The sequence below is a fragment of the Marmota monax genome, unplaced genomic scaffold (assembly GCF_021218885.2).
Source record: "Marmota monax isolate L192 unplaced genomic scaffold, Marmota_monax_Labrador192_F-V1.1 WCK01_AAM20220418_F8-fsc00065, whole genome shotgun sequence".
Taxonomy (NCBI): domain Eukaryota; kingdom Metazoa; phylum Chordata; class Mammalia; order Rodentia; family Sciuridae; genus Marmota; species Marmota monax.
In genome coordinates, this window is record NW_026694038.1 from 8,184,694 (window position 1) to 8,202,903 (window position 18,210).

The 18,210-nt window shown below is 35.7% G+C and overlaps 1 protein-coding gene and 1 pseudogene across 1 annotated transcript in view; one reads left to right on the forward strand and one right to left on the reverse strand.

Annotated features, from left to right (window-relative positions):
• Nucleotides 1-18,210, reverse strand: part of Reln (reelin) — a 473,157-nt gene that overhangs the window by 168,124 nt on the left and 286,823 nt on the right. Inside the window, exon 11 of the mRNA XM_046464128.2 lies at nucleotides 17,100-17,245. Within this exon, the coding sequence (XP_046320084.1) occupies nucleotides 17,100-17,245 (146 nt within the window). The remainder of the gene's footprint in view (nucleotides 1-17,099; nucleotides 17,246-18,210) is intronic.
• Nucleotides 876-12,177, forward strand: LOC124106510 (large ribosomal subunit protein eL43-like; annotated as a pseudogene).

Consider the following 18,210-nt stretch of genomic DNA (forward strand, 5'->3'; position numbering starts at 1 on the left):
CCTCATGTCTCAGCCTTCTCAGTCTCTGGAATTACATACCCAGTTCTATCACAATTTTGGATGGAGGAACTGAGATTCAGAGAAGTTTAGGACAGAAAACAAAGAATGGGGATGGTACTCAAATCCATGCAATATGACTTGAGAGCCTGTCATATACTGTATTTGGGGTTGATGACAACATGTGAGTAGAGGCTGAGAACTGGGTATGACCCTGACACTATTAACAGTGAGCTATCAATAGACGGTGGAGAGTGCATACTGGGGAACAGCAAAAACTATACTTGATTAGTAAATTGGAAGCAACTCATGAAGAGCTCAGATAGAGGATTTCAGACTCCATTTCAGCAGCCCTCAGGGTGATATTTCTAAAATGCAAACATGATTATGTCTCTCCTTTGCTTAAGGTCTTTCAGTGGCTCTCCGTTGCTAACCAACAAATTCCAAACTCTGTAATGCAGAATATAAGGTCCTTCCTGGCCTGAAGCAAGAGCACTTTCCTAGCTCCACCTTTATACCAACTCTTTGGCTATATAGCATGAATTCGAAGTTATTAAATTATTGTTTGTCAGACCTCCATAGCTTTAGTCACTGTCTACTGGCGAACTCAGAGTCATTCTTCAAGATGTCCTTTAAATATTGTACACCTTCCATAGGGACCTTCCCAGACTCCCTTACTTCCCCTAAATAGCCACACCATCTCTCTGACTTAGATTCTTCCTTCATGATGCCACTGCTCACTGCATATTGCTATTACTTCTTTATATGCCTTTCTTTATCTTGATGTGTCAACTCCTAAGACAGGTATTTTATTTTTATATTCTTAAATTTAGCTCAGTGTCCAATACCCAGTAGAAGCTCAATAATTCTGTGGAACTATGGAAGTATCAAAGGATTCTAGATCCAAAGAGGGTGTAAAACCTAATCCAATGTGCTGGCAGCTGGAAGTGGGATTCAGCAAGCCCATTGCCAGCATCAATGGGCTTGCTGAATCCCATCTTCACTTTCCTCTGCTTTCTGTAGCTTCATTTTTACCCTCTCTTGTGAGACAACTCACTCTTTGCAGAGAGTAGGAAAACAGCTCCTTCTGCCCTTTCCACCCAGACCTTCCAAGGTTGAGAAAGGCCAAGGGCAGGTCTGATTTCTACTCCTTCTCCCAGATTGGTGATATGATATTTCAGTCACAAGGTCCCCTGTATCTAGACTTAATGACTGGTGACACCATGGTTGCCGAGCTTTGACTTCAGTCCTCCTTCCACATTGAAGTCATAGCTTTGAAGGTCAAGATTCTCTGCCTGATGGATCTTCGCGAAACCGTCCGCCTATCTAGACCCAAGACTTGACATGACCACTGAGCTTTAGCTTATCCATCAGCCTTGGCTCTGGGCACACACTTTAAATGTTCAATATGTTCAGAAAGATTTTTAGGTTTTGATCTCTTTTCAAGATTCAAGAGCTTAAATGAATAATCTTATATAACATTGGATCCTTTCTTCCCCCAAATGCCTCTCTTCTTGTTTATAATCTCTCTTCTCCCATTACAAATCTGATTCCTCTGTCTTTTCCCCTTCCTAAGTCTGACCCATCTGTTGCCACCCAAGTGCTGGTTTTGACAGTGAGAAGTGAAAATAAACTAGTAGGTCAGAGAATGATCAGAGCTCTAAGCATTTATAGCACAACACAATGAAGAGGCCTTTAAAACTACTCAAAGAGAAATCTTGTAAAACTTTTATTATTTTTTAAAATTATAACAGAAGTCAGAGATTGTTTTTTTTTTTTGAAGAATGACCATACACTTTTGATGTACACTGAGGTCATTTCCATGTTTTTGTCATTACTAGCAGGGCTGCATTCAAGGTCCTGTGTAAATGTTGACATGCACAGAGCCTTTCTTTGCTGTGTCTGTGAGAGAGGATGCCTAATCCCCTAAGGCACGCATTGCATTACTGAATTTTTTTTTCTTTGCATTCACAATGGTACTACCTATCTTCACCTTAGGAGAATTGAAAAAATAGTGACTCAGATTATTTTCTATGTTATGGGGTTCTCATAAGAATCTCAGTTGTGAAACGTTAACAGGAGTACCATGTCTGGAAAAGGAATTACTGGGAGACATGTCACTTCCTTATCACTCCACTCTTCAACAAAACAATTGGATAAATACCTGTTCCCATCAGGAGGGTTTAAGATTCCTATCTCCCCACAAGTTCACCTTCATTTGATTTTGTCAAACTTTTATAATTTGGCCTAAGAGATGGAAATAAAACTTTATCACACTTTGACATTTCTGTGATTACTAATGAGGCTGGAAATCTTTTCATGTTTATGGCCAGTTGGGGTTGCTCTTTGAGTTGTCTATTTCTGACTTTTGTCCTTTTTCTACTAGGATCTGTCTCTTCTGGCTCATTTCCTTGTGATTTAAATTTTGTTTACTCTGGATAGTAACAGTAATCTTTCCTTGGCTAGTAACCTTTTCTTTTCTTTCTTTTTTCTTTTTCATTATGTTTATGTGTCTTTGGGTAATATAAAAAGTTTTTAATTTATCTTTTATTTATGGCTTGTAACTTTTTTCTGTTCAATAAATCTTTCCCTACCCTGAGAACATAAAGAGATTCCCTTGTACTTTTTCATATGATTTTAAAATTTTGTTTCTTACATTTATGTAGTTTTAATTCATTTGAAATTGATTTTGGATAATAAATAAAGTTGAGATCCAATTTTATTCTTTCTATACAGGCAACTGGTTATCCCAGCACCATTCACAATTTCCTCTCCAAATGATTGACTGGTAATGCCACTTCTGTCACAAAATAATCTCCTATAAATGTCTCCAGGCTCCAGCCTCATTAGCCTACACAGCTATCTCTATGTTGTAACCAAGTGGTTTTAATTGCTATTTCTGTATAATAACTCTTGATAGCTGCCCCCCTCCCCACATGCCTTTCACTTCTTCACACTTGGCCTTGGCTGCTCTTGTCTGTGCTTATTCCTCCTAATGAATATGAGAATCACCTTGTTGAGTTCCATGAAAAACCCCGCTTGGACCTGGTTACGAATCCACCATTTCTGATTTTACTCAAAAGAAATAATCCAATTTAAGTTGTTGCTTCTCTATAAAAAATCTTTTTTTCTCTATTTGATTTTTTTTTTTTTTTTTGGTCTTGGTCTTTGGTATTCCAAAGGTTTTTGATGAATGAAGGTGTAGGTTATTTTATTTCTTATGCTTTGAGGACCTGATCAGCCTTGTCATTTTGAGGATTCATATCTTTAATCAGATCTGGAAAATTGTAAGTCACTGTCTTTAATATATTAACTTTTGCCCATTCTTTCTACATTTGTTCTGGAACTTTCACTAGACTATATATTTTATGTTATATTTTTCATGTCTCATACTTATTATCTTTATTTCTTTCTATACTGCATATTCTCTCAGTTCTATCTCTAGTATAGTATTCTAATTCTTTAGCTCTTTCTAACTTTTAAAAACTACATAGTGAATATTTAATTCTATGACTGTATTTTTCATTTTTAAAAGTTCTCCTTGGTGCTTTTTAGCATCTATTAGGTTTTTAAAATAGTATCCCTTCTTTTAAAAAAATTCTTTAAAATAATTTAATCATGTTTGTTTTATATCTCCCTCATATTTCTCTTTTACCAATTTCTCCTTTTTATGTATTTGCTGACTGTCCTTTTTGATGTATCATAAGATCATTTAGATAATAGTTTTACATTGTGAGTTTACCTTATTTCATTATGGAATTATTTCCATTGTGAATTCCACACACCTTGCAGGAGGGTTTCATATTTGTGTTTATGAGCACTTTGAAGCTTCCTTGGTTCTGAATTCTTTTTGACATTAATTTCTCAGTTAAGCATTTTCTTATAACCCAGGTAGAATGAATGTGAATTTTACATTTGTTTAGGGTTTCCGTTCTCCTGGGAATGGAATCAATGAAAGGAGCTATTACCCCAATTACTTCTTTATGGAGGAGGAGCTTTTCAAGATCCCAGCTTTATACAGGAATATCAGTTCTAGCTGCCATCTGCCAAGTGTCCTGTATGGGTATTTTAACCCAAATTGTTAGCCTTAGATTATACGGGGTGTGGTATGCCCTGAACTATCTAAATGTGAGCTGGAAAGTTAACCATCTAGGTTTAATCTTTGCTCCTGGCATCCGCTCATTTTCTTTCCCTATCCTATGGCTAAGCATTAAAAAGAATTATCATACTAATCCAACATTTCTATGTGTTTGGTAGAGGGAAAAGGACCATGTGAACTCAAATTTGTCATCACAATTTCAAATTTTTTAGCAGGATGGTACTATTGACAATGATCAGAAATGAAAAGAAAAAATTAGTTCATTTTAGGCCCTCGTTTAATTATATTAGGGGTGTTAACAACAAATTAAAGGACTATGTAATCTTTCAGATCAGTAAGTGACTTTTTTCAAGTAGTATTCAATATTTTAAAATGTTAAATAATCACCAATTTTTAAACACAGATTGGCTATTAACTCTTCCACTTATCTTTAAACATTAAAATTATATACTCTGTATCCTTGGTGACTTTATTATAAAGAAAGTAATTTCATAAATAAGAAAGCAAACAATTGTTAGTTGCTAAATATTAACAGTTCTCCAAGGTATGGAGATGTGTTCCCTTTTAAGAAAATAAATATAATGATTATTAGCCATAAGTTCCCCCATCCAAGTCTTAAGAGATATTGAAAAGCATCTCTAAAAAAGAAAAGAAAGCATCTCTAAGCAGCGTATTTAAGCCACAGTTCATCTCTCAACAGTCATTAGTTCCACAAAATTTCATAAAGCAGACTAATTTTGCTGTAAGTCAATATGTACAAATAGAATTATAGCTATTTTAGGTAAAATGTTCAAGTATTCTAGTTAAAAACATGTTTTTCATATTTCTTTTACAAAATTCATCAACTGTAGTTGACTGCTTAATTCTATTTGCAAAGCAAAGGTCATTCAAGGAAATAAATTCTAGGTACACCAAATAAATAATATATAACCATACTACCACACAACTGGCAACATATATTGAAGGTGATATAATAATGACACAATTACATGCATAATAATTTTAGGGATTTATTTTATGATAAAAGATTAATATTTTGAATTTGTACACAATATTTTAAAAATTTAATATTTAAAAACTCATTTCTTCTTATTTTCTCTTATTTCTTCCACTTGTTTCTGGTCATGTCTAATTGGTGAGTTGTTATTTGCCAACTAACTTGTCCATAAATGGAGGCAACTAGGAGACATAGAGGTAAATGGCTTGCCTGAGGCTACTGTCTGGCTCTAAAACTGACATCTCCTATTTCTCAGTTTGCTGTGATCTTAGTAGTTACTGTTCTAAAGAGGGGATTTCACTAGGATGATATGTTGAACCTTCCCAATTTATAACAGATTTAGAACCAAAACCTTAGGAAATGCACATGCGCGTGCAACACCCCCCCCACCCCACCCCACACCCACACCGATTATATCAATCATTCAAAGAATACATACAAGTAATAACTTTTTGTAACAGCTCTTCCTGGTACTGGTTCACCTGTAAATTAACCAGGAGTCTCTCCTGACGCATACATGAAAAACTTCACACTGGTTCATTGGTCTTTTACTTGCTCCATTTATCCCAATTAAACCACTCAGCCTACTGATCCACAAAGCAAGTTAAAGTTATAAATGATGCAGATGATGACTCCTTTTAGACATCTATCTGCTTTAGAGCATTTTTAAAGGGAAAAACTAAATTGCAAAAGATGGAATTGTCATAGACTAAAAGAACCTTCTATTCAAGTGAGAAATGAGATAAGTAGCTACTGTCTCTTAATTATTTGTTGTAAATAACTTTTCTAGACTAATCTGAAATGAATTATTTTCACAACCTCAACCACAAAGCTGTCTGAAATTCGATTCAGACTGTTCATTTTATTATCAATCTTTATTTTAAAGTCCAACATACCCAATTCTACTCGTCTTTATTTTTCCTGCTAAAGCTGTTAGAAGATAACACAAGTGAAGTCAATGTCTTTTGAAACTGAAATATTTATAATCAAATGAAATGGGGAAGTTTAGTCTACTTTGAAGAGAAAGAAGCAGAAAAAAAATATGCTTTCCTAAATTTTACAAATTATGCCTGTAGTAAAAAATCTCATTGCTTTGAATAAATTACCCTGCATTTATTAAAAATTCAGTAGGAGCTTGTTATAGCACAAGCTCTTTCTTTCATAAATTTATATAAACAGTGGCTCAAGCATGGTTAGAGGCAAAATATCCTTAAGTGGATCCCAGAGCTCCCTGAGCTGCTGAGAGCCTTGAGGGAGAATCTTTCTCCTCTCCCTGGACTTCAGAGTCCCAATCTCTGTGGTCACAAAGTTGTGCTTGTTTCCAGTTTTAAAATGATGTAGTCCCTGATGCTCTCCTAATATAATAATTGCTTTAAGTGAAATTATAACATAACCAAACCTGGAGACCAGCAGTGGTTATTTGAGGAGCTCATAGGTTAACAATACCTTGGATGCCACAGCAGTTTCCCTCAAAAGGAATGTTGCTTTTGTAGTTTAAATTATGTTTTTTCCAAGGCAAAGCAGTTTTATGTGAACTGCATTTAAAGGAATGCCCCCCTAAGGGGCTGAGCTCTCTACAACATAGCAATTTATATTTATTCTTTGATGACTAATTATAAAATAAAAGCCTCTATCTTATTTCTAATAAATACATTGGTATCTATTATGTATTACAAATAGCATGGGGTGATGTTGGAGCACACAATAAAAAAGTTTCCTATCAATAAAATGCCTTAAGGTAACCTCATTCTTTAGAGATAACAAGGTCACAATAATATTTAATTTATAGCTTTAAAATAAGACTTTCTACTTTTTGTTGTCATAAAAAAGGAACATTTTATTAAGCAAAAATCATCTGAAGGAGTTTCTTAGCTAGCAAGCTGATGGTCCTCTCCATCAACTGTTTGGAATGCTTTGTGGATAAGATTAATTAAAAGTGATGTATTCTTTGAAGGGGAATTTGGCAATAACTATCAAAACTGAAATTACATACATACCTCATATACATGTACAAGTACACACACATGCCAGAATCTCGAATTTTCACCTTTCAGCAAATATTGTAATAAACATTCTTGTGTACTTTTTAAAGTATTTTGTCTATCAAAAGAGGTTGGTTACACAAAATGGTATACTTCCTTTCTGAAATAATGAAGATTCAAATTTATTGTCTAGGAGAGGCATTTGAAACATGTTTTTCAGTTTAAAACAATCAAGTTGAAGAAGAATATGAAAAATCTGGTTCTAGTGTTGTTGTTTTGGTATCATAGGAGAAAAATTTTTGAATATATGCCAACATCTTAACAGCGAGAGTTAAGCATGAGGAGATTTTTGACTTTTACTCTATACATGTGCTTTGTAACAAGCAAATAATTTCTGGGGCAGGGAGAAGAAAAAAAAAAGAAAAGCATTCGTTTATATGTACTATAATTCAGAATAAAATTTAAGTCATCTTATTATAGATTGGAGAAATCACTAAGAATATAAGCAAAGGAAATAGAGATCAAATATTTTAATCGGACTGTCCCCTGATAATATTGGCATAAAGTGCACTAAAGGTAACAGACCATTTCATATTATATAGAAAATTTATTTTACTATATTCTCCAGGATATATAAAACCACCTAAAGGTGGCAACTTTAGGTATGAACCAAGGTATAGAACAAAGCCTGGCTAAAAGACCTTATATTTATCAAATTCATAAGTATTTAAAAAATCTCATATGAATTCTCTGATGTTGAAAAAGTTCATTACATTCATAAGGTCTCTATTTGGAAAATATTCTCTGATATTTAATAAGGGATGTGCCATAGGTAAAGACCCTTCCACATTCATTTATATTCATGAGGCTTATCTCCAGTACACATCCTCTGAAGTCTAGCAAGATATATACTTGCACTGAAGGCTGTGCCACCTTCATTGCATTTCTGGGTTTTCCCTCTACCATGACAGCTTAGTGAAGGTAAAGAATGAGCTCTATTTGAAGGCTTCCCGGCATGCATTGCATTTCAAAGATTCTCTTCTTTAGTTGGTTCCCCTGCATCTCACTAACATTCAGATTTTTCTTAGGTTTTTATTACATGCATCATGTTTATTTACACTCTATTTGGAAAAACACTAATAAAGAATATTGGTTTCAGAATGGTTAGGAAGCACACAGGTTGCTCATTAGTAAGAAAATAATACAAAATAATACAACCTAGATTGAAGGTTATTTAAGTAAATAATGTATTGGCATGGGACATTACAGAATCTCAATAAATGTTAGTTTCCTTTTCTCCTTTGGTAAAATGTAGTGCTATTTTTGTTGTAAAATAAGTCACAATAGTAATTCAAATGCATTCGAAATTGTTTCTTTTTTTCATACCAGAATGAACTGTAATAATCTTGATGACATTGCAAAGTGTTATTGCTGAAACAATCATTAATCAAGGAGATATCTAGCTGAAAGAAAAACTGTATTGTATCTACCTGTGAGTCTTTTGAACTGTTAAAAAATTTCTATGAAGAAGTTCCAGACTAACGTCAGCAAATACAGCTTATTTTTTGTCATTTGGAAAATTATTGTTTTTATTCCAAAAATGCAAAAATTATTTCCTTTTTAAAAAGCGATGTTAGAATGAAGGTCAAAAGAAAACTAGAACAAGAAAGAAGTGATGTCTGTCTTTCATAATGAGCTTGCCCCAATCTATTTGAACACCTTGCATGGTTTTTAAGCATATTTAATCATCACTTCAACTAATGTTATTTTTCTCCATGATGTATTTTACTTGCTTATTTTCATAATGATTTAGGTTTCATTGAATTATTTAACTTTGTGTTTCTTGTCTATCTTACTAATTAATATGAGTATAATTTTCCTGTGAGCACCATTTTGGCTATATCATATTACTGATAGTAATTATGGTTGAGATAACAACTAATTTTTGACTTGTTTGATTGCTTGTAATGTGTCATGTATTATGTAAAGTATGCTACATGATGCATGAAATATTGCTTTTTAGCCTTTTCAATGTTTAAATCTGAATTCTATTTTACGCCTCATTGTTTCTTTTGTTACCTTTGCCTAGAATATTAGCTCCTCTTTAACTTTCAACTTGTGTTATTTTAGTTTGTGTCTCTTATAAAGGGTAACAATGTAGCAAATTTTCTAAAAAAATTTATTTATTCTAATTTGTTATAGATGACAGCAGAATGCAATTCAATTCATATTGCACAAATAGAGCACAATTTTTCATGTCTCTGGTTGTACACAAAGTAGAGGCAATTTTTTAAAAATTACTGTGAGACTCTCATTTAATAAGTGACTATAACTTGCTCAAATTGTTGACATGCTCATATAGGCTCCTGACAAGCTCTACCCTGTTTTCTACTTACCCTGCTTTTTTTTTTTTTTTTTTTTGGTACTGCGGATTGAACTCAGAGGCACTCTACCACTGAGCCACATCCCCAGCTCTAAAAAAAAAATGTTTTTAAAAACAAACAATTTAGAATTTTTTACTAGAGATAGGGTCTCACTGAGTTGCTTAGTGCCTTGCAGTTGCTGAGGCTGGCTTTGAACTCCTTCTGCCTCAGCCTCAGGAGCCACTGGGATTACAGGCATGTCACCATGCCCCGTTTACCCTGCTTTTTATTGTTTACTTTTTTCATTCTCCCAATCTATGTTCTTTGCTCCATGTTAACTGGACGCATTAGAAGTTATCTAGCCTATATGTGGGGTATCTAAATTGTCAACACATATATTTCTATCAATACTCCTGCTTTGCTATGAACATGAAGAACTAAACAAGATCTAGATCCTCACATTCCAACCAAGTTAAGAATCTTGGCAGCATTTTAATTTCTTATTCTGCATACCTTCTTGTCAATTGCCCTTTGTACTCAGATGTTGAGGTGGTACAGATTTTAATTACAAATTTCCATCAAAAAATTTTTTTAAATCAACACTTATTTTAACCAAACTATAAGTTTTACTTTTTTACTTGCTCACTGTTCTTCACCTCTTAGATTAATTTCCAGGAAACACATCTTCTAGAAATTCAGAGAGAGTTCAGGGGTATTACACTTACCAAGTTTATGTGTCTGAAAAGATTTTTATTTTCCTGACATCTGATGATATTTGATATGAGAATGCATTTTATACTATAAATAATTTTCTCCCAGAATTTTAAGATAACAGCTTTCTTTAAAAAATTATGTTTATGGGGGCTGGGGATGTGGCTCAAGTGGTAATGCGCTCGCCTGGCATGTGCGGGGCGCTGGGTTCGATCCTCAGCACCATATAAAATAAAATAAAGATGTTATGTCCTCCGAAAACTGAAAAATAAATATTTAAAAAAATTCTCTCTCTCTCTCTCTCTCTCTCTCTCTCTCTCCCCCTGTCTCTCTCTTAAAAAAAATGTTTATGTTGTGGGCCAAGCTATATAGGAAATGACCAAACAGACTCCATTTTGCCCTGAGACTCCACGTCATGTAAGAAATGCCTCTCCCAGGGAAAGCCCCACCTCTGTACCCATCAACTTTTGCTTAGCATAGCATGTTTGACAGCACAAAATGGCAATTCTTATGCAATGTAAAAGTGTTCTCTCTTTGGTTCCCGTTTTTCTTGGACAATGTACCCTGTCAGAGATTGATTGTCTAGATGTTAGTAACCATTCTTTAACTTGTACACAACTAGGGAAGTTTTGGCCTACTCTCTTTTCTGCTTATGATTTTAGATCTCATGATGTTTGTTTATGGCTTTGAATCATAGCAACAGCCACTTATGCTTTAATATGGTTTTGGACTATAAAAGGTGTATTCAAACCCCCGGAGGGGGTCAAAAGGTGTACACTTGCAGCCTGTCCCTTGGCCTGCCAGCTGGTGGATCTGGACCGCCAACTGTTGAATAAAATTTCCGTCTCCTGCTTTAAGATCCACTCAGTGATGTATTGCAATCTCCCCTTAACATTTAATGATGTCAAGGAAAGTACAATGAATTTTACCTGAAGCTTTTAGGATTTTCTCTCTTATCAGTGATGTTAAGTTTCTCCCCTAGTTTAAGACTGGGCATTTTTTTCCCCATTCATCTTGCTAAACTGTTTCACTCACAGCAGCTATGTGTTTTCTTTATTCTTCTCCTTTCTATGGGGAACTTTAAAAATATTTATTTGAATATTTCATTCCCTATATTCCCTCTGCTTCTGAAATGCAATTTCTAATGTTAGAAATGCCACTTTTCCAGGTTGATGCTGTAGCTCAATGATAGAGCAATTGTGTAGCATGCATGAGGCCCCAAATTTGCACTTAACATTTCTTTTTCTTATATTTAATGATATGATCTCAACATTCAAATTTCTAGCTCAGTCATTTGTTCTTCAGTTATGCTTATACTGATATTTGGGGGGATACAGTAAATTTTTTTCAAACAACATAGTTATAAATTTCTCCCTTATCTAATTGTTTTTCCTCGTAAAATATGTTTTAATTTCACAAATGTAGCCTCTTATCTCTCTGAAGATATTAGTTATACTTCTCGAACAGTGTCTATCTATTTTTTATTCTGTTATTCTCATCTACTCAACTATTAATTCTTTATTGGATGCTTTTTCAAATATGAAATTGCTTTTTCTTATATTTGGTGATGCTAGATCATTTGCTTAAGTTTGTGTCTGCTTTTCTCTATTAACTTCAACATAAGAATGCCTGGTGAGGTCACTTCTGCTCCCCTGCCTAAATTGTACCCGCTCACAACATCTCTTCTGCTCTGGTCTTGGGCCTAAGTCGTGGTGATAAGGCTAAATGCACCAAGAAAGTCGGTAAATATGGGTTCCGCTATGGTGCCTCCCTCCGGAAAATGGTGAAGAAATCAGCCAGCACACCAAGTATACTTGTTCCTTCTGTGGCAAAACCAAGATGAAGAGACGGGCTGTGGGGATCTGGCACTGTGGTTCCTGCATGAAAACAGCGGCTGGTGGTGCCTGAACCTACAACACCACTTCTGCCGTCACAGTCAAGTCTGCAATCAGAAGGCTGAAGGAACTGAAAGACTACCATATCACAAAATTGTGGTTTTTTGTTAATTGTATAAACTGGATGTTCTGATGTGAATTGCATTAATATTGCCCTTTCAAAAGCGATTTGTAAATTGAAGCTCTTCTAATTTGAATTGGAAAATTTTGCTGAGATGGGTTATTATAATTCAGGTCTTTTCCCCCAAGTAGTCATATGATAATGGCATGAAACTAAGTCTTACAGCTTAGGTATATGCTTAGCTTTTTTTTTTTTTAAACCACTGTTCAACTACTCAGATACATTGACATATTGAACAAAATTTGTTTTAAAGGTAAAATGTGCTAAAATACACAAAGGATATACATAAAAAAAATAATAATGCCTGGTGATTGGGTGAGGACTACCATGGGGTGAATAGCTCAGTTTCTTCATTCCAAGTGTCCTTATTTGTCTTCTGTTCCTGGTGGCAGAAGCCTCTTTTAGAAATAGGTGCAGTGAGGGGCTCACCTACAGTCCTTATGGTAGTACCAACGCCCTGTCCCAGCATCCATGACCTGGAACAATGCTGGGATGTCACTAACAGTGTCTAATTCAACATGTATTTCAGAACAGAGTTCCGTACTTCCCTTCTCCCCAGATTCCAGATTCTCTTTCTCTCTTCCTCCACTCATTAGTAATTCCTGGTCCAACTTTCTTGTTTTATAGCATCATTTCAGATATATTTGTTCATTTTCCTATAATTCCAGTGATTTGGTGCAGGTGGGGAAGACTGGAAAATGCTGTCTTGATTAAATCTTATGTTTGTGGAGTTATTTTTTAGTATTAATATTCTGGGACAACAATAAAGCAGTTTTTTTATTTTCTTAAAAAATTTGGTGGGGGCTGAGGCTGTGGCTTAGCTGTAGAGTGCTCACCCAGCATGTTCGAGGCCCTGGGTTCGACCCTCAGCACCACATAAAAATAAATAAATAGAATAAAGGTATAAAAAAAAATGTGGTGGTACCTAGGGCCTTGCACATGCTAGGCGAGTGCCCTACCACTAAGCTACATCCCCTGCCCTATTTTTCTTTTTAAAGATATTTGAGGAGTAAAAACATATGATCTTTGCATTTGGGATGCAAGGCAAGTATGCAAATTCCACATTATAGGAATGTGATGTTTTACAAAGCCCCCTCCCACCTAAAGACAGACTTAGCTAGGTGAAATGTGGTAATTGCTAATTAAATGATGTGTTTGTAAGGTGAAGCCAAAGTTCAGAAACACTCACATAAATTATCAGTGTATTTGTTAAAGTTTCTCCTGTACTGAAGTAACAGATGTATTTTCTTTAGGAAAACAAAACAGAAAAACCTTTAAAATCCTGCTTTACAAATATAGACATTGGATTTGGGACAGCTTAGGGAAAGACCAACAGCTCTCACATCCTTGTGATCTGAGATCAAATGCTTTGACTCAAATGATAGAAAAATGTGATTGGGAAAGTGGTTTCTAATAAAAGCCATAATGTCATAGTGGCTTTCTTTTCTTCCTACCCATGCATGTGAAGTGTTCTGAAAAATATTATTAGGTTATCTGTATATATCTGTCTATATTCTATGGGAGAAAAACATAGTTAAAAGATATGAAAGTATTATAACGTGAATAATTTAACTTCAAAAAATTTTGAAAAGTGACCTAAAGCTGCAGAATTCAATCAATTTAATGGGTCACTTTTGAGGATTTATCATTTATGCTTTCTATTTAAGTAGGTGAGTTTATAACAATAAATTGCTTTTGTGGATGCTGGTGGTTGAAGGGAAGAATGAGACAAATATTAATCATCCTGTGAGAGAAACAGAACACAACTAGTGTTTCACTACCAAACTCCGAGTCTGCTTTTCTTTGCTGGAACTTACCCTAGGTTAATGTGTTAATTCAATTTTGTGAAAGGATTTTTTTCCTTGAAGCTATGATTAAAAATTATAATATCAGCATTCTTTCCTAGACCAACAAAGCAACATTTGGCAGTAGGTGGGAGTGGGACTTCACCCTTTCACACAAAAATTTTAGATTAAATTAGCATTTTATCATCGCCCCAAACACAAGACAACCCTGAGTGCTCTCATCTTGTTTTACCTTCATAACATAAGGCCAACCTCATAACTGGGCACAGATGAGAGAACCAGTGAAGTAATTATAGTGGTATGGCCTGATATCCTAGGAGCAAAAGCCCCAAATAACCTAAGAGGTGGTTGCTAGAATAATTGAACTGCTTTTAGAGTTCTGCTGAATTAACTATATGGCATTAGACTGGCACAGGTGCTTTTTTCTGAGCACCTCATTATACATTTTGGAACCAAAATCTGATGATGCCACAGCCGGAGAGTATCAGCTTGTTTACTGTGACTCAAACTCTGGTAAATCTTCAGTCCTGAGGGATGTCCAGTAAGTATAATGAGGACCACTTGACTCACATAGTAGATGGACTTTCCTCCACTGTTCCTCTGTGTCCTTATTAACATTAGCTTTTTTGTTTCTGGGATATATACTTTTAGTTCTTTGTTTTAGGGAATGATGAATTTTGCTGTAGCCAAAAATTCTCTTATATTATTCCTTAGTGCTCAGTGAAAATAGAAATGTCTGATATTTTTTGAAATTTTTTTGGTCGGCTTTGTTTATGGATTACTATATTAGTTTTCTAAAAATGTTTGGTGTCTTCTAATATTAGGTCAATACATTTCTAAGCTTAATTCATGAAAAGGTTTCCATGTTTTGTACCAAGTTTCCATAATGTGATTAAAAGAGAGATGGACAAGCTATTTGTATTTGTACTAAAACATTTATTTTGTTTTTATTACAGAACAGGCTTTGATGATACAACAAAGTAAACAGTAGAGGGGGCAGGGGACATCCTGCATTCTGGGAGAGGGAATAGCTGGCTATGAAAGCCACAGGCAAAGTAAGTTTTATCACTATAGTGGGCTGAGGGCATAGCTTAGTGGGAGAACAGATGCTTAGCATAGGCTTTGGGTTCCATCCCCAGCAGGAAATGAAGGAAAGAAGGAAGGGAGGGAATGGAGAAAGGGGAGGGGTGACATTTAAGACATCAAGTTTTACTGGAGAGAGAGGGAGAGAGGAGAAGAGAGGAGAGGAGAAGAGAAAAGAGGAGAGAAGAGGAGAGGAGAGGAGAGGAGATGAGAGGAGAGGAGGGGAGAGGAGAGGAGGAGAGGGGAGAGGAATGGGGAGGGGGATTTATGTGTATATCAAAATGGTATTCTTGGAGATTAAATTTGTGTTTTATCTCTGCTCTTGTGAGATGGGACTGGTAATGCTGGGGAATCATCTAAATGACCAGAGTATATGGACTCCCTTAAGAGGATGACTTGTCACTGATACATGGATGAACTAGCTCAGAGGTGAAGGAGTGGGGGTGAATGAGCCTCCTGTGTTTGGACATCTGTGCTCCTTTGCAGGCAGTTAAGATTCCCGGAAAGGGAGTTGAGCTGGTCTTGTAGTGAGTGTCAGAAGGGCAGAACTGATGGATCCTTTATCTCCATAAGATAGATAAATAAGCCCCTGTGCACTGGCATGGCTCTGGACTCCATCAAAGTTCTTTGTGAGGGGAGTGGAGTGAGCCCTTGTGTATTCTGAGGGTTATACAGGAGAGCAGCCTGATTCCTGGGGATAGCCTAGAGACTAAAAAGAGGAGCAGTGGTTACTAGTCCCTCAAGGAAGCACCAGAACCATGCTGGACACGGAGCTCAGGGAGACAGGAACCTCAGAGGAAAAGGGCCTTCAGGACTGAAGGACCTGAGCATTGGTGTTGGGCCTAGAGAGGCAAATGGTAGGCCCCAAGAGGTTGTGAAGTCTGAAACTGAGGAACTCCCCTAAGGAAGGAGGTGCAAGGCTGGGTCAGCCATAGTAGAAATATAGTGGTCAGCAGGGAAAGATCCCAGAGTGTCAGCAAAGGGTCACATCAGCCATGGGGCTCAGGCTGCTGGTCATCAGACTGAATGATGTGCGCAGGCAATGCACAGGAAGTGGGGAACCTGGGAGGGCAATACTGGCTTTCTTGCCACTCAGGCACTTACTTGGCAGTTCAGTCAGTTTTGACCGCTCCAATTTTTTTGTGTTCTGAGAAAGTTCCTCACAGTAACAGTTAAATTACTGCTCTTCCAGATTCATTATGGGATTATGTTTGACTTTAATTTTGTTGATCCTCATCATAGTATTAGAAAATATACACCAGAAAATAAGTACCTGGTATTCTGATTACATGTATTTGCTGTAAAAGAAAAAGTGAGGACCAAGAAATTTCTAGAATTTCCTTACAATGCAATTTACCTTATAGATTTTGATTTTGATCTATTAGTTAGATCAAAATCAATTTGATTTGATCTATTAAATAGATTTTGCTCTATTAATTTTTTTTAACTTGATTTCAAAGTGCTGCTCCATTAGTAGGAGCTATCTTAGGTGACCTAGAATGCAGAAGAGGGCAACTAGTACAAGATGGTAATAAAGCACTAACCACTGAGCCAGCTCTCTGCTTCAGGTTTCCTCTACTTCAACCTCAGGCCTCAATTCCTCCTTTATAAATCTCTCAAAGATGAGTTTTACCCCCTGAACCACTTCTATGGTTCAAAAACATTTTCCATTGAAAATCATATAATAGCTTCTATAAATCTCAGATCCCAAGAAGACAACTGAAAATCTCAGTGGGATGTAGTGGAAAAGATTCTGTAAAAACTGAAAACTTGCTTTCAGTAAAAGCTGACTAAACTAAGAGGAGATACAGTGATTCAAGTGAATTAAAAGGTATTTGTAATGACACATTTTTAATATGGATAGAAGTATTTGATTACTTAGTAAAGAATCTTTAGGGTAGGTGTAACCCCTTTCAGTTTGTCTACGATAAGAATTATCAGTGCTGATTTAAGTATGCTTTTGCTATTTAACAATGTGCATTTATAATATGCCCAGTGGAATAAATGTAAGTGTTGTACACAGCATGGGAGATAACAATTACTTACCCTGTAGGTTGGCTCTCAAATTCTTCTGACCATTGCTCTTGAATATCCTCTGTAGAAAGATCTACATCCCGGGTGGTGGCAAAATTGAACTCGCTGCCTTCATTTCCATGGAAATAAATGGAGTTCCCATCTGACTGACAGCTATGCTGTAGATAAAAAGAGAGCATGGGGTGGCTGTTGAATTGGCTTTGTAGCTGTATCTGTCTTACTTATGTGTAATTAGAGTTTTTAGAAAACTCATTATATTATTCCCTTTACAATGGACTCTCAATTCAAAAGAGCTTGTTACCTCCTTTTTTGCCTTGTTTAATTCAATTACAATTTCTTTCTAACTTATTAAGTTATCACAAAAAAGGAGTCAAGAGGGCATTTGAGCTTTGCCATCTCAGCCTTCAGTATGAAACAAGAATATTTTAATTGGAATAATTTCCCATCTTTACCACAGCCCTTGTTGTGAGAATTAAGTCTGATAATGACTTGTCATATATTTAAAATTCTGTGGTTATGGGCTAAATCGCACTGACCTTTTCAATATTCCATATATTTCTGACTTGCCATTCAAGTCTTTCACAATTTGTCTGTAAATGGGATATGAGTAGAATAGCCAGCTAATCAAAACAGGGAATACAGAAAAGGTCAAAGCAATTCCAGAGATGATCGTATATTCTCAGCCAGCTTTTGAGTAAAAGTTTCTGACCAGATCTAAGAAGGGCATGACATCCCCAATGAAGAACTGGGAATTCAGAAACTTTGTTATTCTCCAAAATGACACTTGCAGAAAATAAAGCGAAATAATAATTTCTTGTGATACTTTTTAAACATTTGTGTGTGTGTGTGTGTGTGTGTGTGTAATTTTTAGCCTAAAGTGAATAGTCAGAAGTAAGATCAAACTCTGGAACTGAGTAAACTGAATGTTTACTTCTCAAAATTATAAGTTTGAATTAAACATTTTTGGTAATAAGTCATATATAAGGAAATACTATCACATATATAAGATTAAAAATCTTTTAAGTTATATGCTCTCAAAATTAAATAGAAATGAAGGAAAAACAATTGGACAAGAACTATCCATTAGGCCACTGACTATGGTAGCTCCTTGCTGTATTCCAGG